Source organism: Phaethon aethereus (genome assembly GCF_964289735.1).
Source record: "Phaethon aethereus genome assembly, chromosome: 7".
NCBI lineage: Eukaryota > Metazoa > Chordata > Aves > Phaethontiformes > Phaethontidae > Phaethon > Phaethon aethereus.
In genome coordinates, this window is record NC_138583.1 from 26,008,009 (window position 1) to 26,034,411 (window position 26,403).

Here is a 26,403-nt window from a genome sequence, read left to right on the forward strand (position 1 = left end):
CCGTCATGGTATTTTTTGGGATCATCTAAGGGACCGAAAAGAATAATGTATACCTTCTGCAGACTTTTTAAAGCCTTATTTTTAACTCTTTACCCTATTTTGAATAACTTCCATGCAGATTTTTTTAATTTGATTTCTCTGTGTTTGTCTGATTTGTAGCGTCTTTCAGTAGTGTCTTTTCAGAGAGATGTTGATATTAATGCGATAATGTGTTTTTTGAGAAATAAGGATTTTGGGGAAAAGGAATTTTTCCTTTTTGAAATCTTCCTTGTGTTTTTTTCTAAATGTCAATAACTAAAAATAGCTTGGTCTAACAAATTCAAATTTGCATATATTTTCTGTCTTGTCCTTAATGATAGCTAATGCTAGAGAATTTACTTATTAAATTGTATATTTAGTTCTGATGTTATTTGTGAAGAGTTTTTGTGGCCCTAAGAGTTTGCATGAATGCTAGATGTTATAGGGACCGACAGGATTTGGAGACTTCACAGGTATCCTAACTGTATGTTGGGGGATTTCAGAGGTTGTAGATGTATTACTTGATCCTTCCAAAGCTCACCCTTAAATGATTTGTTTAAGGAGACAGGAAAATTTGACAGAAATGTCTTTCTTTTTTTATATAATTGAACTGCATGCCTCAGTCAAACTAAAAATCCTGCAGCTTGTTTGACTCTGTAATTTCCTTTAGCCTCATCATTTGGGCTAAAGAAACTGAGAAGCTCCATTGTGTCCAGATTTTACAAAATCTGAGCGCAGTATCTCATAGATATGGAATCTGCAAGTGAAGTAACTCCTTTTGTGGAGCTTATGAGGCCTTCAGGTAAGGGCAACAAAGAGTGGAAAGTATTAATTAAAATATAAACAGAAAACTTGCATTCGGTCCGATCACATTGAGAGGCATACAGGCCCCTTTCTCCTTGTCTTGTCTGGTTCTTTTTTGTGTGTGTTGCTTCCCTTTAGGAGCCCAAAACCACGAGCCCCATCCTCCTCTGATAGGCTTCGAGTTTGTCTGTTTCCCTGCTGCTGATTTCGGACGCTTTTCCAGGTTCATCGTAGAATTGCTGGGAAACGCAATGTAATTAATCCTTTGCCCTCTCTTTTCCAGACGGTGCATTCAGATTGTGCACAAGCTGCTGTGCTACCAGAAGAAATGCAGAGTGAGGCTCCATTACACCTGGAGGGAGCTCTGGTCAGGTACGGTGCACCTGCAGAGACAGTCAAACATGAAAAGCGCAGAGTGGGTGGCTGTTTGGTGGCCATGACTGCCTATTCCATTGATACAGGGTTAAACAGCAAGCAGCAATTCTGTTAAACCATCTTTGTCTTGCTTCTTAGTTGCTACCTGTAATTACCTCTTTTGGAAAGCTGGGCCATCATCATAATGGTAGCTAATTTACGTTCTTGTCTGGCCATGATCACCATGGTATCCAAATGTCTTTGTTTTTCTGTTTCATTACCTGAGTCCCTTTTCACCTGATTGGAGAAATGGAGTAATGTTTTATGCAGTAGTGTTTCCCTCTCAGATATTTGTGAGTAGAAAGGAGGTAGGCTCCTGGGTAAAGGGAAGTGGACCACACTTTTCCTTTTTACTGGTAAGTGATGGATACACATAGAATAGAGTTTGCAGCTCCTTCTGAAGAGAGCAACCTAGAAATGTCCATGGGAGGGAAGAGAGGCTTTTAGCTCTGACCTTTGCACTGTTGATAGATAGTCTGGTTCAGGGCACTGGCATCCCGAGATAGATAGGTATTACGGGATTTGACTTGTAATCTAGTGGACGTAGCTTTGTAGGACTGTTTTATGATGCAGTCATAGTGTGGGAGGTCTGAGGGATGGGGTAGCAGAATGGATGAGACCTAACTGGCTTCTTTCAAGGATATGGTGTGTGCTTCTGTTCTTATCTTGCAAGCAGTGAGGTAGCTCAGCTAGGGAAGTACAGTTAATCCCCTAGCTGTTGTGGCTTAAACAAGAAGTTTATGAAAATTCAAGGGAATGTGGCCCTAATTGTATATTCCTGGAGCTCTGCTTGAGACCTAGGATCAGCAACTTGGCTGGCGTAATGCAACTCCTATCAGAAATTTGAGAGAGGATTTGAAAAAGGCCATGATGAGTGGTTTGTGAAGCTGTTCTCAATTAACACTGACACTGAGTACTTCCCTTCAGTAGCTTTGCACAGCTGAGTGTAGGACAGAGAAATGAACCAACAATCTGAGTCACTTTCAGTTATTAAATTTTTGGCTTGTGTGACATGTGGCCCATTCACACTTTCTAAATTATTCCTGTAGAAGGTGAAGTGGGTGCCCCTAATTAAAGGATTAGTGATTTCTTTTCAGTTGTTTTCTTCGGAACAGAGCCCCTGGAGGCATGGCTGCATTGTAGTGCTGGTTCAGGAGAAGAGCGTGTACAATCTGGATGTCTGTTGTGACTAGAAGTTGCATCTGACAGCATGTGTGGTACCTAACCAGATCCATTCCTATTTGACCAGGCTGAGCTGGGTCTTTCCTACACACTGGCAGTATGGAAGTCTCAAATATAATGCCTTTTGCTTGAAGGTACTGTTCCACAGTTCAGAGAGCACACTCTTGGGCATCTTTCAATCCTTAATTTTCTCTATTTTGGGGGGAGGGGGGGGGAATAAAAATCCTTGCTGCACACTGAGATTCACTACCTTGGGATATTCTCGTTAGCTGTCTCTAATTAGCTGGTGTTTGTATAATGCTTCGGAAACGTAAAGTACCTCAGAAGTATTAAGTACTGCACATGCTTTGAAAGCAAAGCAGCAAAGTAAAAAGCACTCAGATTGGTCAGGTTTCTGTGAAGGACCTGGAATGTCTACACACCTGATGTAACTGAAGAGCTCCATGCCTACTATAGACTTCTGTGTGTTTAGGGAGATACTCCCATGCAGGAGTAAATTACAGTAAGAATGTTTCAAATTTTTTTCTTATAGGATGTTGAGGTGAACGGAGAGATTCTTCAGTAGCTGCTAGGTGATTCATACAGGCTGGAAGGCCCTGGGTTGAATGGCACATATACCTGTAAAAGGGCACATCCTGGCTGCTCCAGGTGTGTACTTCTAGAGCACTATATGTGGCAGAATAAATGCTAATTGCAGCCCTATCTTGAGATATATTTCATAATTAACTCGTATTCCTGTCAAGGCTGCTCTTTGATTACCCAGAATGCTGCTGCCTTTGATGTGAAAGAACGGCTATTTTTTCTGGTTTTGATCTCTCTGACAAACAATTCCAAACCAGAGCACTGGGACATCTGAATTAATTTCTATCATTTATGTGAGCATATCCTCCTTTTGGGCTTTTATTTTGGATCAAAGAATTAGTTATCACTGCTGGATGAACAACTAAAAGGGAGCAACTATTCACTCTAAGGCCAGATCTCAGGTTGCCCCATCAGACGTGCTTTACAGTAGGTCTTCAAGCCCACGCTTGTCTTCCTGAATGACAAGGTGTGTGATGACTGAAGCAGTGCCCCTGTTGTGCAGCACGGATAATAGCAATGGAAGCCCTCCAACAGAGCTGAGCGGAACGAAGAAGCTGGAGAGTATTGGTGTAAGGAAGTATTGAAAGAAAGGGAGAGAATTCTACCTGGCACGTAAAAGAAGGAGAGTTGTTTCAGGCAGAAAATTGAGTGGGAGAAGAAGACAAAGGGAATACTGTGGGGTAGGTATTTGGTATATGGTGCGGAGGAACCGAGATAAAGGTTGTAGGTGGAAGCGGTAGCAATGTATGGAGCCTTCTGTTCACTTGCTGATTCTAATGTTAGCTAGTCTCTAATTTAGGAAAGCCACTTGTGTGTCACCTGATGGATAGATGCTCTTCCTTTGTGGGTGCTTTGTCTTCAGTTTGAAAGGCCAGCAGCACTTTGAGAAAGTTTCTGCATTTCCTTTTTTGATTTTAAGTTGCAATGATGGCAGAGAGAAGCAGTGGAGCCAGCTGTTTGGTATCTCTCAGAACACATATCAGGCTGTTTGTGCAGTCTATAATACTTTATAGGATATGCCCCTACGTGGCCCATCTTATGATCTTACTTCTGTTGGATGTCCTTTTGCAACATCTGAGCTTGAGGAAGAGCAGTTATTGTAACTGAGTCTTTGGTTTGTGATCCAGCCTTAGCTTCCCTATGAGATTAATTCTTTCATATTAAGTCAAGGGACCAGGACCGTGGGACTCAATACAGTATAAATCTTTAGCTGTGCTGGCCAGGTGACCAAGAAAGTTTAGCTGACAGAGAATGATGCAGGGGTTTGAGAGCAGGACTGACAGAAGGGAAGATCTGTAGGTGGCAAGAGTAGTATATATAAGCTGGCTCTAGATAAAAGTAGTATGAAAGTAAATATCAGATTACTAGCAGAGCTAGATTCTGGAATATCCTAAAAAGAGTTCTGGAGAGCAAAAAGCAATTGTAATTTGATTAGCCTATGAAAATGATTACCAAGCACGGTTACTGATAGGTGGAACAGACATTCAGATCCAGAGATGCCTGTTGATCTCGGTTCTTCTTTAACAGACCTTTTCAGGAGATATTAGCTTCAGCTCAATCATCTGTGGTCAGTATGTGGCTCTTCCCTTTGAGTGCTGAAGAAAATCTTGCAGGTTTTTCTTCTATGACTATACCATTACTGGCGACTAGCCTGTAAATTTAGCCAAGGTCAGGAACCATAAGTGGATATGATTGTGTTGACCTGTTCCTTACAGACTGGCCACATGGAAATCTCCTGGACTGTTATGCCAGGTATCTTATGCTTTTTAAACACTGATTTATTGAATGTCAAGTGTAAGGTACTTCATAGAGCTGATAAGGGAACTTCACTTGGTAGCAGCCTCTGCTCTCAGAAATAGCATGTTATGCCCAATGTTTTTTCTTAAATTCTGCTCCTTGTCATGTGAAAATGAGGTTGATTTTGCTGGTCATAAAGGTGGGGTTTGGGTTTTAATTGTTGAACTTTATCTAGTTTGTACAGCACTTGAATGATGGAAAGTGCTATATATGTTATTGTTGTTGTTAAGCATGTATAAGCGATGCGAAAAGAGTTTGCATGAGTCATTTAGGCTTTTTATATAAAAAGACCTAATTTCTTCAACTCCTCCCACCTCAAAATTAGTAATGCTTGAGCAATTTACTCTGAGCTTAAGGGGTGCAGGTAACTCCTTTGCAGTTGCTATGGTTTGCTTTAAGCAAAAGCCATGTTTAAAGAAACAGAAAAGCAATTCTAATGTAGACTTAGAATAGCAAGAGTAGGTCATAAAAAATCTTAAATATAATAATGAATAATGGTGAAATAGCTATTTATTAGGGCAATTGAATGCAAAGTAGGGTTAAAAATGAGTTTTACCATTAGTAAGTGTTGACAATCAGTTTCCAAATTATTGTAACGTAAGGGCTACAGTTTCTTATCTTGTAGCTTAGTTAATTTGATAGATGCTGAATGCACTGTTAAAATGAAGGTGCTTCAAATGTGTAGCACTATCAAGAAGTTACTTTCTTCTCCGTTTTTATTTTAGGATTATCAAAGCAGACTTTTGCAATGCTACTGGACAAAATATACTTTTTTTTCATTTTTGTAGACTCCTTAGATCTCTCTCACATTTGTCAGTTTCTGTATTCATAACATGAGCATAACACTGCTCTCATAATCTTTTTGGGTGAATACTAAAGAGGTCAAAGGTTTCTCTGTGGAACATTTTAACATAAAGAAGCAATATTTTTGGGGGGAGAAAACCCCCCCACTTTCAGTATGTATTACACACTTGCCCTTATACAATGTGTTTTTAAGGTGGTATTGTTCAGTCACTTGTACTTTGTTGTTTCTGTGGCTGAAATATTACTTACTGATAGTATTTGTTACCCACGGCATTCCTGGTTCTCCAACTGTTGATCAGGTCCGCTTCAGCCTGCTGATTTGTGTTGCTGAAGAGATTGGAAATCAGAGTGATGTTGTGTCTCCCCTTCATCTCTAATCCCGTTGTCACTGTCACATTCTGCAGCAGCTACCTGGCAAGGGAAGCTTGTCATCTTGCAGCTCTTGGGGAGGCAGGATTCATATACTGGTGTACCAGACAGTCTAGTTCACTGGTAAGATGCCTGATCACTAAGTGCCATGCGAGTTTGAAAGAATACAGAGCTGCTTGGCCAGTTAGAAAATGAGTTAAAGATTTTAGGGAAAAGAATTAAAGACCTAAAATTTTACCTTCTTACTAACTCATGGAATGTCTTAGTTGGCTTTAAAAAATGCTACCAAGGTTCAAGATCCAATACCAGAGTCTTCTGCATGCTTCTGAAGAGTTCAGAGGAAGCAGTCATGCTCCAGCTGACGGTATAGATAAGGCTGCGGTGGTAGTTTCTGTGCAGTGAAGAATTCTATAATACAGTAACAAAGAAAGAAATGTCTTTAAGCTGTGAAGGATGTTACAAGCATAAGAGAACAGTCTCTTCAGCACAGCATCTTCAAAGGTAACTAGTAAAGGTCATGTGTAGGGATAGGGTAGAAGGAACAGGAGCTCGTGCATTAAATGTAAAATGTTTTCTTAAAATGAAATCTAGGGTGAGTACAAAGAAAGTCTGTTTGTCTCTGTTAAAGGGCTCTACTTGAACTTAACTCTTTTGGGAAGAAAAATAAGTTGTTATGTGACACCTGACCTTTCAAATACCTTCCAGCAGAAATGCTTTCTGACTTCTCTGTGCTGCTTGTAAACTGTAAAGAGAACAGTAGAACAAATGCTAGAGTTTCAACACCTTTGTAGGTCAACATACTCTACCTAATGCTCTACCTGGTGCTTACACTCTCATTTCTCCATGCCTTTTCATAATGGAAGGCTGGCCCAACTTTTCAAAGCTGCACATCAGAATCTCCACGTGACAGAGCTCCGAGCCATGTGCCATGCTGGAGATTTGTGATTTCATGAGTTGTTTGAGTACTGGGTGATGCTGGCTTTTTAAAGAGAGCACCACCTCAGGAATGAGTCTGGAAGTGGGAAGGATGGGCTCCCTTTGCAATTCCCAGTAATAGTTCAGTGGGAGCACCAGGAACTGAGGGAGGAAGAGGCAAGAACAGTGTACAGGCTGGTTAAAGGTCAGCTGCTGAGCAGCTGCAACAGGAATGGGAGTTCTGAGTGGATGGGGTGGGTAGGTCTTTGGAGCCAGAGGGGGTCTTGACCTGGGAGGAGGGAGAGCCTAAGATGAATTGGAGGTGATAGTGTGTTAGGAGGAATAGGAGGGGACTAGGTGGGATGGGGCTTGGGATTAGAGGGTTAAGGAGGCTGGGAAGTGTTACTGGGTAGAAACTTCAGGTTAGAAATCATTGCATGATCTGGAAAGGGAGCTATTCAACATTTTTAACTCTCAGGTGTGGGACTAAATATGTTTTTACTATTCTCTTGTTTGAATGCCTTCCTGGGACCATTCTTCAGTGTGGGAAACTGAGGAATGAAAGCTAGTGTCTAGCTTAGGTGTGTATCCTGGGTATTTTTTTTCCCAGTGCTTCTTAATGCATTGTAAGCTTGAAAGAGGAAAGGATGTTTTCGTCTCAGAATGATGTTTTGACCATTTTAGCCCTGTTTATGACTTCTTTCTGTGCCACAAAGGGTATGGACAGGACTTCATAGGTCTCATATTAGCACCCTGAAGGCAGAGATGCTTACCTCTAGGATTGCAAAAAACGGCAAGGTCCTTTAATATTCTGATGAACTGGGTCATTAAGTTGAAGTTTTGGAATTAGTGTTTATTTCTAAGTGGCTCAGTAAATCAGTATTAAAATTGTAATTAACTTGCATTTTATGCAATGTCCTTGTCTATGTCAACTCACCTCACCTTTAATTGTAGCTAGGTGACCAGCAAGCTTTGTATCTGTTCCTTATCTTTGAAGTTGAAAGAAAATAGATAATATTGGCCAGCTGTTCAGTAGGAAGCCCAACAGGTTCCCAAGCCCTTGTGCTTGTTGACTCTAGCAAAGTTTCTGAATAGGAAATAGGTCTGAAAACCTATTGGAAAAAAATATAGTTTCTAACATAAGCTAAAGTCTGTAATTGCTATGTGCCATGCAATAGGTAGTAGGAGTTCGCAGCCCTTAGATTTGCCTATTTTCTTTACTCATAGGAATGCTGGTGCTTGGCTGGACATGTGGTACTGTGTTGGCACAAGCTTGGTACAGGAGTGCAACCGTTAGTCCTGTTAGCCATTTCAGTGAATTTAGGAAGGGATTGAAATTGAGAGATAGTTTTATAAAATAAGTTTTGTTTGTAGTTGTGATGTATGTTGTGGGCTGATACGCATGGATTTATTTAATTCGTGCTTCTGGTAGCGTTCCATGTTGCCCCAAAGAAAACCCCAGTCCTGTCTTGCAATGCTCACTTACAGGCAGAAGACTTGTGAAGGTCAGAAGGAAGACTGCAAGCATCTGTTTGTAGTTTTCTGCTGCCATTCTCAATTGGTGGTCCAATTTCATGTTAACCTTTCCACATTACCTCCTTCAACCAAAGCTAAAACACTTTTGTGCTAAGAGCACACAGCTCTTTAATGAACTGTACTGGTATAAATCTCCTACAGAAGACAGTGTAAGAAATGCAAAAACTCAGTGGCTTTCTTGTAAACGAAGATGTTCTAAATTCCCTGCATGGGGCATTTTTAGGAACCATCTGCTTTTGCTTAAATCCTCCTTAGTGTTCTATTACTTTAATTCTAGTTACTTTCACTTTATTTTAACGTATTTTAATACTGATGATAAAAAATCTGGCCCCAGTTGCTGATGGAGAGAAAGAATAATACAAGATTTGTGGCTGCTATTGATCACTTGGTAAGATCAGGATGGGAATTCTTCATCAACAAAGCCTTGCTCAGGTGAGCACAAAGGGAATTTAGTCATTTACGTGGACAAAACTCTAGTAACCTTTTGGTCGTTCTGTCTCAGCCTGGCAGGTCTCATCTGGATATGTTGCTCTGTACTCCAAATTACTTTTTAAATAAAGCTAGCTAACACTGGAGAATTTGTGAATCCCTAACAGTCTGCAGATCATGGTGACCTAGTGGAGATAGTGTGATAATTTCTCCTGGGAAACAGTCCTATTGATGACAGAAGTGTTACAGCCAGAGCTGTTCACAACCATTACTTTCTCTGCATGGAGGGGTTGCAGCACTCAGAATGGAGTGATTTATCCCTGTCCCCTTTTTGTTTTCAAGAAGCAGCACTCCTGGGTCCCTTACTTTGCTGTCTTTCCGTGTTCTCACACAATATTTCTGCTCTTTCTCCAGATGCTCCTCCTCTGTTTTAAAACCCCATGCAAAAATGTGCAACCTTAACTCCCAAGACTACTATTTAATTAACAGTGTGAACCTGCACTGTTAGACAGAATAGAATTGAGCTCAATACTTCCCTTTCCTCTAAAAAGGAATGAAGCTTGTGGGTGTGCGCTTTTTATTTTTCATTTTCAAGAAAAAAGCATATTGTTCATCTGAGCTTTAGCTGAAGTTGGAAAATTTGGTTTCTTTCTTGCTGTTTGCTGGATTGCTATCAAGCAGCATTGCTCTGGCATCAGCAATCAGCATTTCCATTAAGCTTGCAATTTTCACACCGTTGGCTGCGGTTAGGTGGGAACAGTAAGTACCAGGGATGGGGACTATATAAAGAAAGTAAAGGATTGGAAGTGAAGTGGCCTACTCGACTAATCCTGAGAGCCATGGGTTATGCCAGCATGTGTGCCAGCCCTCTGGCAAGCTGTTGTTTCTCATTAAGAATACAGGCTGCTTTCATGCTTATATCCTGAAAGTCACACAGAGAAGAGGGAACAGCCATAGAGCGCCGAGGTGCCGGTGATGGGGAGCCTGCCAGGAGCTGGCTGCTGTCTGCCGCAGAGCTTTGGTGGCTGGGAGCAGGAATTCGGCAGTGCCTGTGGCAGCAAGCTGGGAGGCAGTGGTGGCAGTGCTTAGAGAAGCCGTCCGGCCAGGTGAATTGTTACAGCTGTGAGCAGGCTGCTCCCTCCTTACCGGAGGAGAGGGAAGGAGCTGAAGCATGTTGAATAGTGGTGTTGACAGAGCTTTTATTGCTTCCCCTGCTCCCCTGAGAGGGCACTGCAGCAATAGTGCAACAGTCTTGTTTTCTAGTGCTTTGGCTGATTGACGGGAAGCTGCAAGTGCTGTCCCTGAGTAATCGGTTCACTTGTCCGAGGATGCTGGGATAGTTTGTGCCTCGGGGGGTTCTGCTGTATTAGTTTGTAATAGCAATGTAGCTATTTCTCGGACACGCTTTCTATTCCTACTGCTCTATCTGGAAACTACCGCTGTTAGTTCTTTTCTGTCAAACCCTATCTGTAGATACTCATCTCTTGCTGAGTTTGTTTTGATCACTGTTCTGCTGAGTGTCTGCCTGTGCTGAACGTGGCCAGATCTGCACCCTCTTAACACTCGGGTCATCTCAGTATATCTTACTGGAGCCTTTTGCTTCCCTACTTCTGAATTTCTCTTCAGGTATGGCATTTATTACAAGTGATTTCTCTGTTCTGTGGTCTCTCCTAACAGCGCGGTGGGATATATGGTTATCCTAGCTTAGCCCTTGTGGCTTCCAGTCTGCAATAGGAGAGTGGACTGGTCCATGGTTATGGTATTGCCATGTTGTGAGAGTTAGTTTTTCCATACTCTGTGCTGTAGTTTCTCTTGTGTAAGGGGATCATGATGAATTTTGGAATCTGGAAGAGCACTGGGAGAAACCATTGTCTGGCTTATTACTTTTCAACACGCATTTGATGTTGACCAGTTAGAGACAGAATACTGAGCGTAGGTGGGCCTTGGTCTGACTGGGTACAGCCAGGGCTGTTCTCATCGCTCTGTTTATGCACCCAGTGCTGTTGCAGACAGAATGGTGCTGTTTTCTCTTTTATGTTGGAGGAATTGAAGCACAGAAAGACGAAAGTGCTGCTTCCTGGGAATCAAATCCACTTTCTTCTCAGTTCCAGTCTAGTGCACTAATCCTTACCAATCTGGCTTACCATGTGCTACAATGAGTGGTACGGACCTTGCCTTGAGGGTATGTATATGTGAACAGGCTGGCTACAAGAGGTCCGGGGTGCTTACTGTGCTGCTGAAGCACTCGTAGGCAGAGGATTGCTCTGCAGCAAGGAAGTGTTGCCCAGATGTCATTATCAGCTGCCCTGATGATGTGGGTGGGGATCCTCCTAAAGGGGTTGTGAGTTGAAACACTGAAAGGAGGACGCTGATTATACGGTTGGTACAATGGTAACTTCTAGAGGGAAAAATCACTGTTCTTCGCACTGTGCCCTGAGAGTTGGAGGGTAGAAAATTGGAGGATTTTAGTAGAGTACAGGATCCTGTTAATTGATGTTATACTGCAGCTGAGAAGCCCTCACATCTCTTTTTATCCCTTGCTCCTTTGTTGAAGGCCATTATATGCACCATTAGAAGATATTTGACCTGTAAGCGCAGCAGATGTGGTGACAGAGGCTTCCATACTGTGCTCAACCCATCCAGGCTCTCATTGATGTATGTCTCAGGGCTGTTCTCTTCTGCTCTGTTGTGCAATAACAGATCAGCACCTTCTGATGCTCTTGGCAGAGTCTGTGCTACATTCTGACTTGCCCAAGGGACGATACTACTTCGCCCTTTTTTCCCCTTTTCTCTACTTAACCTACCTCCACACTCCTGTTGCATTACATGTGATCTGAACAGTGAACACTGATACACTAAATAGAACAAAAACTTTGTGTGAATCCCAAATGTTCTGAGGCTGAATATACTTCAGTTTGAAACAAGGCTTACAGGGAGAGAAGGCAGGTCTGCTATGGGAGGAGGAAGTGAAGGGCATCTGTCTGTAACAGGAATTACCTCCTTCCTGGTAGAAGAGGTGTTGCTGATGGCCCACAGTGTTCTTACAGAGGACTGGCTTGAAGAAGGGCAGCAAATAACTGAACAGGAGTACTGTTGCTCCTCAGCAGACAGGCTGGCCACACGAGCTGATAAGGGAAAGTGTCTGTCCTCAAAAGCAGCTGTGCGGTAGAGAAGCTAAGAGCCTCTTTCACCACAGTCATTTCAGTTTAAAAAGCAAGGAGGGTATCTGTAAAAGCTGGTGATGTCACTTTTCATCCTTTGGCTATAATCCTTGGGAGAGAAAATTGCCTAAAACCCAACCTGTATGCTTTATACCACTTTCACATACAGCCAATCGTATGGCTTCCTGTCCCATTTAGGTGTCCACTCCACATGCTTTTCTACTTGGTTTTGAGGCTGTAAATGTAGGTGTTCAAGGCCACATTCTCATTGATTTAAGAAGCATAGCCAGGGCGCTTAGCTCAGGTCACAAAAAGAGGAGCATGCATGCAAATACTGATGGCTGCTAGTTTAGTTTAGTTACAGCCTTCTGCTTTTCTGGCTAAAGAAATTCTAGTGACACTACTATATTGTGGAACTATGGATGTTTCAAGAGGCACTGTAGTGGGTGTATTGTGTCCTGGTAAAGAATGCCAAAGACAAGAAAAAAAACTCTAGAGGCTGTTGCAAAAATGGTGCTGTTTTCCAGTTAATGTTGAAATAGATCTCATACCCAAACCATCCACTGCCTTTAAATCCTGGAGCACAGACTGGGATAATGAGGCCGAGCAAGGGCCACAGTCTGTCTGCCTGCACAGCTGAGAGGTTGAACTGCTCCTCCGCTGGAAAAAAAACGCGGATAATTTCCTGGCTCGTGTGAGAGGGCAGCCTGCAGCTGGGATATGAGAGGCAAACAGTTGATTGCAGCAGGGAAAAAAATGACACATCTGGTTTGGCTTCAGGTTGCTCAGGAGTAGTGGCAGCAGTGCCTGTTGGAGCTCAGGAGCAGAGGGGCATTCAGCCAGCTGGACCTTTGCTCTAAAGGTTTATTTTGTGTAATTGTCACTGAAGGGCACTGGGCATATGGAGTTGGATCTAAAAGTTAGTAATCCTGAAAACTCCAGGGCATAGGCGTCCTCATTTTCAGTATGGGGTCTGCCTTACAAGCAAACTATGGAGACACAGATAGCCATAGAATTAAGGGTTCATTTTCCACAGTGTTCCTGTTCCTTAGAGCCACTTGAGCAGGGACTGATACAGAATGTGCTGATATGGATAAAGAAAAAGACCGGTTGCTCTTTGAGCATTGATTTAGTGTATATCCTAATTAGCAGCACTACAACATTTTAGGAATGTGTGGTTTCCAAACAGTTGGATAAATTTGTCTGTGCAGTGCACACAGTGACTGCAAACCTGGTGGATTAGCTCTTCTGACCAGATCTGAGCCCAGCACTGTGTTTCTTCATGTGAAGCACATCCCTCTCCTTCCTAGTTCTTAGGGGAGAAACAGCATGGATCGGCTGTGGGTGGGCTATGATGCAGTGCAATTCAGTTATAAAGATTGATTTCAAGCAGTGTTAATCTCTTGTCTTCTTTCGAACTGGAACAGGAAAATTAAACATGAGCAAATTCATCACAGTGGCTGGAACAAATGTAGGAGCTGTTGCTGGGGTAGAACAGAGCAACAGTTCTCCTTCAAATGTTATCACCAATATAGAGCAGTGCCAAGTGCTTCAGGGTGGTGTCTGAGAAATAACTGCAGTGGGCAGCTGTAGGGTAGTTGTCCCTGTCGGTGAGTGCTCATGCTCTCAACACACAATGGTTATGCTCGTTCCTTTTAAAAATAGTGTCTCCCCACCATGAGCAGCTTTCATGTTCACTGTGTTTGGATGTTCAGTGGCTTCTCATCATGCTGTGTGATCGCCATTGGCAAAGGCCTTTCAGCAGGGTTCTGGTGGGAGAGTGAGAGGCGACAGGACGAAGAAGAGGCTTCGCACCACTTGTTATAGGAAATCCAGAGCTCTGCTACTCTGCCCCAACTGCTGGTAGTTGAACCGCAGCATCTGGTCATGAGATGTGGCTATGTGGTCTTGTGTGGCTGGGAAAGAGGTAAAACCATGCTTATAACTATTAAATAGAGAGGTGGCCATGGCAGCTGCCTTCAGTCCAAGGCACTGACTATGGGAGACTCTTCTTTTTTTTGCTGTGGAGGCTTGGTTACCTTGGAAACCTGTTTTTAACTGGATCTCTGCTCTGGTGGAGAGCCCATCTGTACCTGCTACTTCTTTGTTTTTAAACAGCTGTTTTACAGAAAAATACCTGACAGGAGCATTTCCAGAGCTGGATTACTGTGGAATCCAGGCTCTGCTTTTGGTCCCAGGAGTTTCAGTCTGATGATGAGATGATGATGGTATGGGGAGTTCTGTGGCTGGATTGAAAAGGTATTAATATATCTGCTTCATGAGGTGGGCTGCGCTCACAGAAGGGAGAGATGCTACTGCTGATTGTTAAATCCTGGAATAGGTCTGGAAGATAAAACACTTGCATGTCCGGAGTTTGCAGAGAACTTTGTTCATTCGGGTTTACAGTTCAGCATCAAGCCACCAGCTGGTAGATTAAACTGAAGTCGCTTCTGTCTCTGATGAGTAAATACCCACACTAGGGATGTAGGTTTCCTTTCTGGGGATCATATAGAAACTTTTGATACTTCTGGTGAACTTCTAGTATTGGAAGGTAGTAGTTGCAGGACTGTACTCAGAATCTAACAATTTTGTTTAATTCCAGATATTACCAGCCTCTTCACCTCTGTCTTTATACTGCAGTGTTTTTTGTTTTACCTTCTGTAAATCCTTTGTAATCGTGAAGGGGGGAAGAGGTATCTAAATTTTGCCCTTACCTCATTCCTGCTCCCTGTGCTTTATCTCCTGTTTCATAGGCTGTACCTTGGGCTGAGATGAATAGTCTGTGTTTGCGATGCTGTACTCCTAAACTGGCGTTGGTTTTCTCACCAGTTACTGGGTGGTACGTAACACCTGTGTAACGGTGGGGAGAAGAACAGATTAACAAATTCTAGTTATAAGAAATGGGAGTAATGCCTGGTATTACTCTGTTAGATGCAGTTACCAATTAGTAGGTAACTAAGAACCAGCATAGTGTTCCGGCTTGACTTTTCAGGCTATTGTAATTCAGCTGTTTTAAGTCTTGAAATATGTTGATTTCAGAGCAGAGAGTACATTAAGAATCTGTTCTAGGCATGCATCAGCTTTCAGTTCTGAGCGGCTATAATGCAGAAGAAAATAGCTTTCCTTTTTTGAATTTTCAAGAACTAGTAAAAACAAGATAAAGAACTTCAATTTTTATTCAAGTGTATGAAATACAATTGTTTATTGTAAAGTCTGTTTGATGAAAGCTTTTAGCCAACCTTTTGGTTAATTCCCACTATCACTAACTGGTTTTGGGTTGTTACAGCAGGAGCTTTTGTTGTGGCTTTTTTTTTTTTTTAAGGGAAGTGTGAACCAGATCTGTAGTCTTTACTGCACAGCCCTAGATAACTGACACAATAAAGTACTATATCCTTCATTGTACCATTGCAGCAGCATTGACATAGAGCTACAGAAAAGCTGTGCCGTGGTTTTTTGTTACTTTTGGTTTTTAACTGCATGTATCAACAAGAGTGACAGTTTGGGGCTGACTATGCATGTATAATATCGGTGATGTATGAAGCAGAAATGAGAGATTCTCCGACCCCAAAGCTCACTTCAGGATCTGGCAGGTAGGAAAATCTCCCATGAACTGACTAAGCTAACAAGAGATTTACCTTGAGCCTGAGCAGATTTAGTTGGGAAGTCAGTGAAGGAGAATAAATGTGGGACAGTAAAATAGCCGTCACTTACCTGTCCAGTACAGTATTTTAGCCACAAAAAACCCCAGCAAACCCCACATGTAAATTGATATATTTCTGAGAGTTGAGCAGCTGGCATTTAGGTTAGTTTATACTAGATAATGAAATGCCTTTGTATTTAAGTGACTTGTTGAGAATAGCTTTGCATTTAATTTTGTTTAAAAAATACATACTATTTTCTCCTAGCTTTGATCAACTTGTTGAAGTTCCTCATGTCTAACGAGACTGTGTTGCTGGCCAAACACAACATTTTCACCCTTGCTCTTATGGTGAGTATAGACAAAGCAAATCCTCCTATTTTAAACAACTTAATCTTGAGTGAATCTTAGGAAAGAATCCAGGCTTTCTGGCCTGATAAGGAGATAGAACGAGGCCACAAAGCAGACGAATATCACTGTGGTTGGTTTCACTAGGTGTTTGGAAAGGGCAGTGCTTGGCCTCTTTGTAGGGTCTGCTCATTGAAATAAACAAGTCTATGTCAGGAAAGGCTTAGTTTAATTTTCCAGATTTGGTAATATTTTTTTCTTCTTCTGTGGCCCTTTGTATACAAAATAATAGAAACCTGTTTTCCTGGCCCCAGGTAGGATAGTATTTGAGCTTCTTGACTGTCTCTTCTGTTTTATAGGGAAAATAATAGATAAAGCAATGAAGTAATGTAATACTGTGTGATGCAACTGAGAGCTCTTTCTTTGAAGGTTTTGGACATAGTTTGTATTGTTTCTGTTGCAGAACAGATTTCGTGTAAATATTCCTGTTGTAACTTCTTTTCACTTCCTTGTATAGGTTGTGAATCTGTTCAACATGTTCATCACTTATGGAGACACCTTTCTCCCCACTCCCAGCAGCTATGATGAGCTGTATTATGAAATCATTCGGATGCATCAGAATTTTGACAACCTTTATTCTATGGGTGAGTACCTCCTGACTGGTCAGGACTACTGTTGACTGGAAGTGAGGGTGGTGACGGAGTGATGTTTGTCAGGTGTTTTCTGTCCACCTACTACCAATGTGTGTCATGGTGAGTGGACATGTTTTGTGTACTAGGACGTGTTTGGTAAATTAAGAATTGAGAGAGGAATAAACTTGCTAAAGGGATCAATCATTGGTTGTTCTAGACAGAAAAAAAAAAACAGGAACAGACCCATTGCTGCTCTAGCAGTCACTTACTGTGGCTGGAAATACAAACTTGTCGCAACTGGGTATGTGGTGTTTCATACATCTTTCTGTAGCTTGCGTCTATTACATTTGACAGTTTCAAATCAGAAGGCAGGTACATGCTGCAGAACCAGCCAGCACAGAGAAACACTCAATGCAAACAAGAATTTGGAAAAGAATTTGAGGAACTTGTAACAAGAAGCTAGCTGTGCTAGACAAATCACATCTACTACACTCATTGCCAAAACAAACCAAGAAAACAGCCCTCAGAAACCTGCTTGCAATGACAAGCGAATCACTGGACTGAAGAATGTGCCTACTGGCAAAACAGGGAGAAGCTGCCATCCTTCAAAAAGAGAGAAGCATGCTGGCATGCCACCAAGTGACACCCAGGAGGGAAAACAGGAATAAAGGAGAGCAAGGAATGCATGGAGGCATAATCAGGCAGTGTATACACAGGAGCCTGCAGCCAAGGGTAGCTGCAGCAGCACTGGTGTAGTGCCTGCAAGCTGTGAAGTAAATACAGCTGTGTTCTTTGTTTGCTTTGTTGTAGAAGGACCTTTCTTCCCTTCACTCCCTGCTGCCTTCTCAGTGTGATCACCCAATGAACAACAGGAGTTACTATAAGCATATAAGGGTAATTAAAGAGCAGTGGGAGATAGCTGGCCGTAGCACTCTTCTGACATGGGAGAACCATCCTCACCTAAATAAAAGTAGCCGAATACTCCCTGCAACTCAAGCGAAAATTAACTGCCCTTTTGTGCAAACTTCCTACAGTTTTCATCCATTATATAAGGGATCACTTGGCCATTTTTGTGCCCTCTGCACATAAGATTTTTTGCTAACTCATTACCTACTCCCAAGAATTGCAGCTAATAAGATGAGGTGCTTATACGTGACAGTAACTTTTCAAACCCTGTGGATGCTGAAGGAAAGTGGAATGGAAGAATACTTGCTCAGCTGGGCTGCAACAGGCACATCTGACCTGTTGAAACAGTTCATTTCTCACATGAATGTTTTCCATCCTGCTACACAGAGCAAACCCCTTTGAATCAATGTTGTAGATGCCTGAATGGAAACCCTCTCTGAATACATTACTTCAGATATTCAAGTACAGTACCTACTGTTTGACAAAATAATGTTACTCAGAGCTGACATCTTTTCTGCAGATGACATGTAGTGGTAGCACTAGGAAGTGAGAAGGTAGCACTGTCTCAAGTTGATGAAAGCCACAGTTTAAGCAGGTGTTCTGACAGCTTCCCTTGGCTTGTCGGTCCATCTCACTGGGACTACAGTCACCTTTCTGTCCCCTAGCCGTGGGACATTTGTTAGCACAGATGAGAAACCTACTGTATCCTTTAGTTGTCCTGTTAATGTGGTTGAAACTTTGTATGTTGGGACTGGAGGTGGAATAAAATTACCTTGGATTTTATTTACTTATTTTTCATGTCCTGAATCTGAACTTTATCCAGATCTGCAGGACAGAAAGCTGCTCTCATGCAATAGTAGGCATGAGTATGCAGCCACTATGCTTATGGATTCACTTGTAGCATCCGTGTTTCTAGATGATCCTAAATTCAGGTGATGTGCTGTTTCTTCACTTCTAAGTCGAGAGTGAACCTTTCTTGTGGAATGTAACTTCCAGAAAACCCTGTATATACAAATTGATATAAAATTCCCTTCTATTCAGTCAATATGGAAACTAATCAAAACATTTTCTACGGGGTCTTTTGGTACTTACCAAGAGATGTGCAGGTAACTGCCCCCATAGAAACACTACAGATTCAGACCTAAATAAATATTTTTTGTGCTCTGGGAGAAAAGAATTGGATTCCCTAGAAGTTGTTCTTGTTGTTGAATGTTTTCAGATCTGCTCCCAAGTCTGTCAGAGACCATCTGTGCAACTGAACAACACCCTCGTTCCTACAGGGAGCATTTTTCTCTAGGCTGGTGTGTAATTCCTCTCTGCAATTCCAGATAAATGGGGAGATGAAGAATCCATCACTGCTGGGGTGGGTTTAAATTGCAGGATGTAGTCCAGCTCAGGTGGAACCTTGCATAAATAGGAGCTGGAGGAGAACAGTGGTGTGTGGAATAAAAGGTATCATAGAGCTGGGATGCTGCCCTGTTTCTGGGGGAAATGAAATTTAATATGTGGTGATGAAAGTAGTTAGGAGGACATAGGCTCTTATCCCCTCTGCTTCCTGTCTCCCAGCCATTGTTCTGCTCACCTCTTCTGTGTTCCTTACGTTTCTTAGATGGGCTTTGAAGGGAACTTTTGTCTTGGATCACAGATTGTCTCAAAGATGACCTTTGTTTTGATGTGGTTCCCTCACCACCATCTCACCAAAGGAGATTTTTTTGATGTTTTGGACTAGAAAATTGACAGTTCTGTGCCAGCACTCTTAACTGTCTTTTTCCTTTCAGTTCTAAGGCTGTCTACCAATGCTGGTCAATGGAAAGAGCCTGCAAGCAAGGTGACCCATGCATTAGTCAATATTAGGTAAGAAGTAGAAGTTAATAACCATTTTAAAGATTCTCGTATCCTGTGTGATTGCGTTCTTATCACGACATTTTCACATTTGCTGTATTGAATTTGGTTTTGAATTTGTTCTTTGTTGGGCTAAATTGCTGCTCTAAACAGGGCCCACCGGGATAAAGAGAGGATCACCAGGGTTTGATTGTCCTCTCTCTAATAATTCTCTCGGCTGTTATGTAGACTGAGTGCTTTCAAAGCATGGCACAGGCTGTAATGAATTAATCCTCACAGCATTCTTGGGAGAAGTTATACTGTAGGGAACAATACTGTGCCAGCAGAGCAATTGTAGACCTAATGGATTTCTGTTGCGTGATTCTATTGCAGTGCTATGAAGGAGACTATAAGACAGCTGTAATAAGCAGATTCGAGGCCTCTTTTAAACATTGCAAGATTTTTGTATGTGTGTGTTAACTGATTATTTAAGGACATTTCAGTATTCTCTTAAACCTCTTCCTCCTGTTCAAGGGCAGAAGTTATGCTCTACTTGTAAGGCTAAGGAATATCTAGGGGTGCTTTTGTGCTGTATTCCTTCACAACAGCAATAATTTCTTTTCCTCTCTTCTGAAGCAGCTAGTACTCTCTAAGCTGGGTACTGGGGAAGAGACTCATGGATCTGATTGGAAAATGGAATAATGTTGAGAGAGAAAATTTACTGTTTATCTCTGGCTTGTAAACAAACCGTAAGAGATAGAAGTATTTATACTGAAAACATATCTGTCCATTACTTCCCTGGTCACCCCAAACACTTGATGTCTGTGCAACACCAAGTAGCTCATTACTGCTACACTACTAGTACTTGCCCTTTTCCTCACTACAAAAGAGATTGTGTAGGACAAACTCTCTGAGGGCATCTTTCAAGTCAATATACATCTTAAGTGTCTATAAACCACCTTAAAGGTTCCCTTAGTAAGTCTGTAAGCTTAATAACATCACGTATGGTTCCAGAAGATTTATTTTGCGACTATCCTTTTTTTTTTTTTTTTTTGTAAACAGACATAAATGAATGCTTGTGGGCAGATAGTGCATTTGGAGTGAAGCAGCAGAACAGATAGCTGTTGGCAAATTAATGTAATTTCATGTGACACAAAGTGTCTGCCCTGGGAACTCCCTGTATACCCAGAGAGAGAAGTCTGAATTGGGAAGAGATTAAAAAAAGCAAGTGGTCACAGGGGAGTTGTGCTCACCTCTGGTTTGTGCAACCAAGATTTTGCATTGGCTCATTTCCTGTTGGCTTAACAGCTGCTTTTGTAAAGACCAGCATGCAATTGAGACAAGGTACACCCAAGAAACTGGCACTGTGATACCCCTTTCTGGACAGCCTGTATCAGGTATGTTCAGTGCACGGTGCTGTCTGGAACCAGTGAAGCCTCTTGACATGTTTCTATTCTAGGCTTTTGGCAGCTTTCCCCTGCCCCACCCAGCTGCTCATGTATGTTGAAATTTCATGTGGCCTTTCACTTGTCTTAGAAGTGTTCATGAATGACTGCTTTTCATTCAGTGAAATTAGGAGAGGTCTAAATCAGAGATCATTCAAGGCCGGAGAGGGATTAGAATTCAGAGAAGTTAGTCTGTTGGATTTATCCCATTCCCCCTCCTCTCCCGTGCTCACTCGCTCTCTCAAAAAAAAAAAAGGAGGGGGCAGGTATGTTGTCTACTGGTTTGTTTTCTTATCGTGGTAAAAATACTGCATTTGAAGGGTTCTTTAACTGAATAGATTTCAGAGCAGCCAGTTGTTGGAAGCTGGAGAAATCTGAAGTTACTGTGCTTTTGTGAAGGCGTGTGATGTTTCAAAGTGGTGACTAGGACTAGATGCTTTTTTTTATGCGAGAACATGCTTTAGCAAGTTCCAAAAGGCTCGGATCCGTACAGGGAAAATGGGTGAAGTGAAGGGCCTGTGGTAATGTAATACTCCATTTTGGCCTAAAGACTGAATTTAGGTGTTTGAAAGTTGCAGATCATGCAGCAGAAGGACAAGAGGGTTTCTTATTCTTTCTTATTTGGATGCCTTTGCCACAAAGGGAATGAGTTTAGAGAAATCCACCTCACATGGGATCTTTTTCCCCTCAGCTTGTTCCATCATTGGGAAGGTTTTTATGAGCAATGATTACCTGCTTTTTGCTGTAACAGCACAGTGCAAAGTCACGCTTTGGTTTATATTTTTATCTCATTACAACAGCTATTTAAAAATAAGGAAATGACAGGTTTGGGTTTTTTTTAATTTATCCTAAGGCTTTTGGTGGGAAAAATTACAAATGTAAAAACATCTGTATGTGCATGCGTGTGGTGGGCTTTAACAAGTGTCTTAAATCCTAGTGTAAAATCTTACATGCATTTCTGCCGGGAGAGGAGTAGTGAATCGTAAAGAACTTTTCAAGGCTGCAATACATTTGTGTTACAGGACTTGGGGAGACATGTAACAGTCCTGCTTGTACCCTACAGCACTGGGCTGGCGAGGTCATCTGTTGCTTTAATACAGAGTCAGGATGAGTAATACCTAGAGAATCTTTGACACGTTCTTGATTAAACTTGGCCACAGTGAGAGATCCCACTTTGTGTAACCTGTTACAGTATTAACTGTGCTTTTTAGTTGGACCCTGTTGTCCACGAGGCAGTCTGAGCTTTGCTGTTGCCGACTATCTGATTTTTCTAGTCCTTACTCCAGTGAAAAAAGCAGTTGTGAACGTTCTTTTTGTGTACTGAGAGATGGGAAGGCTTTTCCTACCTTCTCTCCATACCTCTCGTTTTTATAGACTATTCATAATTTTTGTCCAACCTAAACCAAATGAAAATTTGAAAAAGTTGGAATAATAATAGCCTTATCTGGCTGAAATCTTACATACCATACTGGAGTGAGTGACCCGTGTTGCTGTCCTATCCCGTAATAGCGATTATAACTCCTAGCTGTGGATTTGCCTCTGTGGTTTACATAAATAATTGAGACATGATGGACTGCAAGATATAGCTGCAGTCCTGATGGGGTTGAAATAAGAAGCTGTAGCCATTAGTGGTTTGAAAACTCACCTTCTCACCTATGAGGAAATAAGCACATTTTAAGACAAGTAATTTTTTTTTAAGCTAATGAGCCTCTTAAGATAACGTCGTACAGGTTTGCATCTAATGAGAATTTTATTAACTCGAGGTTCAAAGGGGCATCTTCGGATTGCTTACGCAGTGAGGAAGGTGGCAGCTGCATCGCTGTATTCTTTTAATAGAGTTTCTTCTGATCAGGATTTTTTTTTTCCAAGGTGAATAAACAGATTAACTCAAAGATTAATAAACTGAATTTTCCCATTGAAAAGGGAATGTCTGAAAGGCAGTCCCATCAGAATTTTTTAAAGTAATTTTATTTTTCTCACAGAAACACACTTAACAAGCAGAGAGTAAGTTTGTAGTATGGAACTAGGGGATAGGATTTTTTCTTTTTTTAAAAGGTGTTTTATGTGCTGTTGTAGCATATGCTGCAGTGCTTTTGTTGACTCTTCCATCTTGCAGCTACTTTTGTTTCACATGAGCCACCATGTGTGATACTCTTTCTTTGTGCAGGAGGGGCTGCTTCTCCCAAGGCTGCTTTTGGGGTTGTAAAGGAGAGATTGGGGATTTGGGAGGAGCACTTAAAGCATCACATGGATGTGTATAAAATGGTTATGCTTGCCACCAGTCTGGGCAGGAGCACTCTGAAGGAACATTCACAATTTTACCTAAGTGAAAGAAGGCCAAATTGAGCTGTGCTTGTCAGTGTAGGATACCTGGCATCCCTGCTCTGAAGCTATAGCTCATGTTAAATTACCAGCACTCCGTAGAACTGCACTTACTGAAAACCTTGACAGAGGAGGAGGCTCCATTCAGATATTTGTTAGAAAGTGAGCGGCTGCAAGCAGTCCACATAGTACCTTCAGCGTTGTTCTGCTTTAGTGCAAGGGATTTAGCATCTGTTCATGGGGAGAGGAGCTATCTGCTGCTGACCTAGTCGTGTTGTAATGGATGGCTGTAGCATTTATGCAGGATACATGAAAGGGGACCTGCTGATAGATAAATGCTTTTGTATGGAGTGGGAGGCTTATGGATTACAGTCAGATGAGACTGTAAAAAAAGAAAAGTATATACACACATACTTTTCTCCTTCCCTCTACCTCTCTGTAAAGACATAATGGACACACACACATTTCTTGCCATATGTGTATGAGAATGAAAAAGGGAGGGCAAGCTTAAGGCCTGTTTATGAAAATAATTGGTCAAGAAAATCTATGTGCCTATGTATAAAATATGGATATCTCTGTCTATATTATATGTATATGCACATATATGAATGTCTGTATCCATAGATGTATATATGGGTATAAATACATATACATACATATTCACACACATGTATATTTAGAAATATATATATATTTATATATAGAACACAGACACAAACATTTTGCCTTTGGCAATAGGCTAATCTAAAGCCATCATTTTCAGTCTGAAAAAACAGAGGATACTTGCTTGTTTCCAACTTCTCCGAGATGAACCACGACTGTTGTCTAAGGTGTTACTCCGTTCAGTGGTAGCTGCCGGCAGCAGCGTTGCGCTGGACGTGTATGGACCGCGGGACTGACGGACCGTGCAGAACTGCTCGGCTCGGGCCGGGCAGCGCTGAGCAGCAGAGGGTGCTCGGGCATGCAGGTTAGCCCGGAGCGATCTGGAGTTCCTTCCCTGTGATTCTTAAACCCACTTGTGAGGGCTATACGTGGTATAACAACAACATTGAATTGTTCACTGGGGTGTGTTTAATGGTAATGACCTCTGACGTGCTGTCACTGCTAATCTGTCTGACTGAGCTCAGATCACAGGCTAGTACAAGACAGTCAACAATTTATTTTTTTAAATAAAGCAGCAAAACCCAAAGAGAAACTCATAGATGTATTTTACTGGTACTTTAAAATCCTAACATAATTTTGCCAAGGTGAAGGATCAAGTTGTTACTAAAACACTGTAAGAAAACTTCTAAACTTTATGCATGTAAGCTATTTGAAGAATTAGTTCATCACAGTTTTCAGGTGGTAGCCTGAAGAAATTATGATGCTGAAAAACTGAAAGTGGATTCTAGATGAGGATTCTGGCTTGGTTCTAGAGGATTCTGGCGAGGTTCTAGATCTTTTCTAGTGACCTGTAATCGCTTCACTCCTCGTTGAAGGAGCAAAGTTAGTAGGCCCTTCTTGTCATTTCATGTGTTTCTTCTTGCATGCTTTTCTTGTTACATAGGGACTCTGGCGCAGCAGGACAGTTCCTGAAATACCACAGTGGTTCTAGCGGCACTTGGTTACTCAGAGTTCATCTGCTACCGCTGCTTGTTTTTCACTTGACCTTGCAGTATTCTTGTAGGGAAAGTTCACTTGCTGGGAGCAACAGATTTTGATGTGAACAGATTCTGGCATTAGCTGGCACCTGAACACAGGAAGCAAGTGGAATGAAATGGAAAGACCTCACTTCCAAGCCGTCGTCACCAGCAACATCTTAACAGAAGAAAAAGAAAGAAAGAAGGACTCCTATTTTGGGGTGCATTGTTTCATCTTTTCATGCCACTCTTACCCATTCTTCCAGTATTTTTATTAACATTTAGGGATTTTCTCTAGTCGTGTAACTTCAGCATTTAATTTGTTTTACATTATCTGATTTCTTGTGACAGCGGTGTTAGTTTTCAGTTATTGTTCTTTATTGACTAGCTGATTCATCTTGGTGTGCTTCTCTTACAGAGCTGTAGCCAATTTCATTCTGCTACAATTTTCGTTCATTCTTTCTCATTCATGCAGCAGCTTAATTAAATGTTGTCTCTGCCACTGGACCAAATCCAGAGAGCAAATTTGTTAGTTGAGTGGTGTCATATGGACCAATTCCACTAATACAGCAGCGTGGTTCAGCAAGTCAGGTGCATCCCAGGTCACCTTCCTTCTTTCTGCCAGTAGCTTCCCTTCCCAGGCAGCAATGACTGAAGTGGACTCTGACAAAGTCAAGCCTGTTTTCTCTTTAATGAACGTTTGCTGGTTTGGTTTTTTTTGCAGTGGGTTTTTGGGAGGATTAACTTTGGATTTTTTTTTTTTTTTTTAGAGCTGATGGTGATTTTAAGCAAAGCTGTTTGTATGGCAAAGAAATGCCTCTATCTGAGATGCCATACCACATCTTGCTTTCTTCAGTGCACTTGAGAGCCATGCTGCAGGGATCACTTTCTCTCTAAAATTTCTACAAGTTACTAGTAGTTTTCTCTCTTAAAATTTCTATAAGTTACTAGTAACTACAAGTTACTAATTCTACAAGTTTCCTTGTAGTAACCAATGCTTTTTGGATTGGGGTGGGGGTGAACTTGAAGTGATTTATTCCCAGGATGGCAGCCTCGCTTAGCTGGCTTACTTAACTTCTTTCCAATGTCTGCAATTGTATCGGCCACTTTCATCTCCTTTCCTCATGTCATGAAGTCAACAGGATGCCAGTTTAAGAGGGAACTTGCGAAAGGATTCACTTCTGTATATCAGCTGCTCTGTAAGGATTGCCGTAGAGGTGAGGTTCAAGGGAGGATTGTTTGCTGGGCGGAAAGGAAACTTCTGCAGCACAGCCGCTGTTTGGCAATCTCTTCCCAAGTTCAGCAAGTATCTTAGTTCATGTGATTCTCATAAGGTGATCATCTCACTGCAGAGTTTACCTGCTTGTGAACCTTTGTCTTTCTGGCCGTTTTGTTGGAAACATTTTTTTTCCTTGAGATCTGAACGTTTTGGAAGGTTAGCCAGGATCAGGATCTGTAGGCTACTTGGCAAAGTTTGCTGAGAAATGTTACATCCCTTACTGAAGTACTGCAACCTGGATTTCATCTACTCTATATCAAATGCAACTGCCCTGTGAATAGGGGAATTCGTGTCTGTGGATCTCATTTACTGGATTTATGGGTGTAGACTGGGGGATTATAAAATGAAGTTAAGCTGCTAGCAAATTTTTCTTGAAAGCTGCA

General features: G+C 41.8%; 1 protein-coding gene across 1 annotated transcript in view; it reads left to right on the forward strand.

Annotated features, from left to right (window-relative positions):
• The window catches only part of ARMH3 (armadillo like helical domain containing 3), a gene marked incomplete at both ends in the record, with an annotated part of 123,364 nt that overhangs the window by 33,987 nt on the left and 62,974 nt on the right, over positions 1-26,403 (forward strand). The window contains 4 exons of the mRNA XM_082002125.1: positions 1,106-1,194; positions 15,917-15,999; positions 16,514-16,640; positions 19,313-19,388. Of these exons, the coding sequence (XP_081858251.1) occupies positions 1,106-1,194; positions 15,917-15,999; positions 16,514-16,640; positions 19,313-19,388 (375 nt within the window). The remainder of the gene's footprint in view (positions 1-1,105; positions 1,195-15,916; positions 16,000-16,513; positions 16,641-19,312; positions 19,389-26,403) is intronic.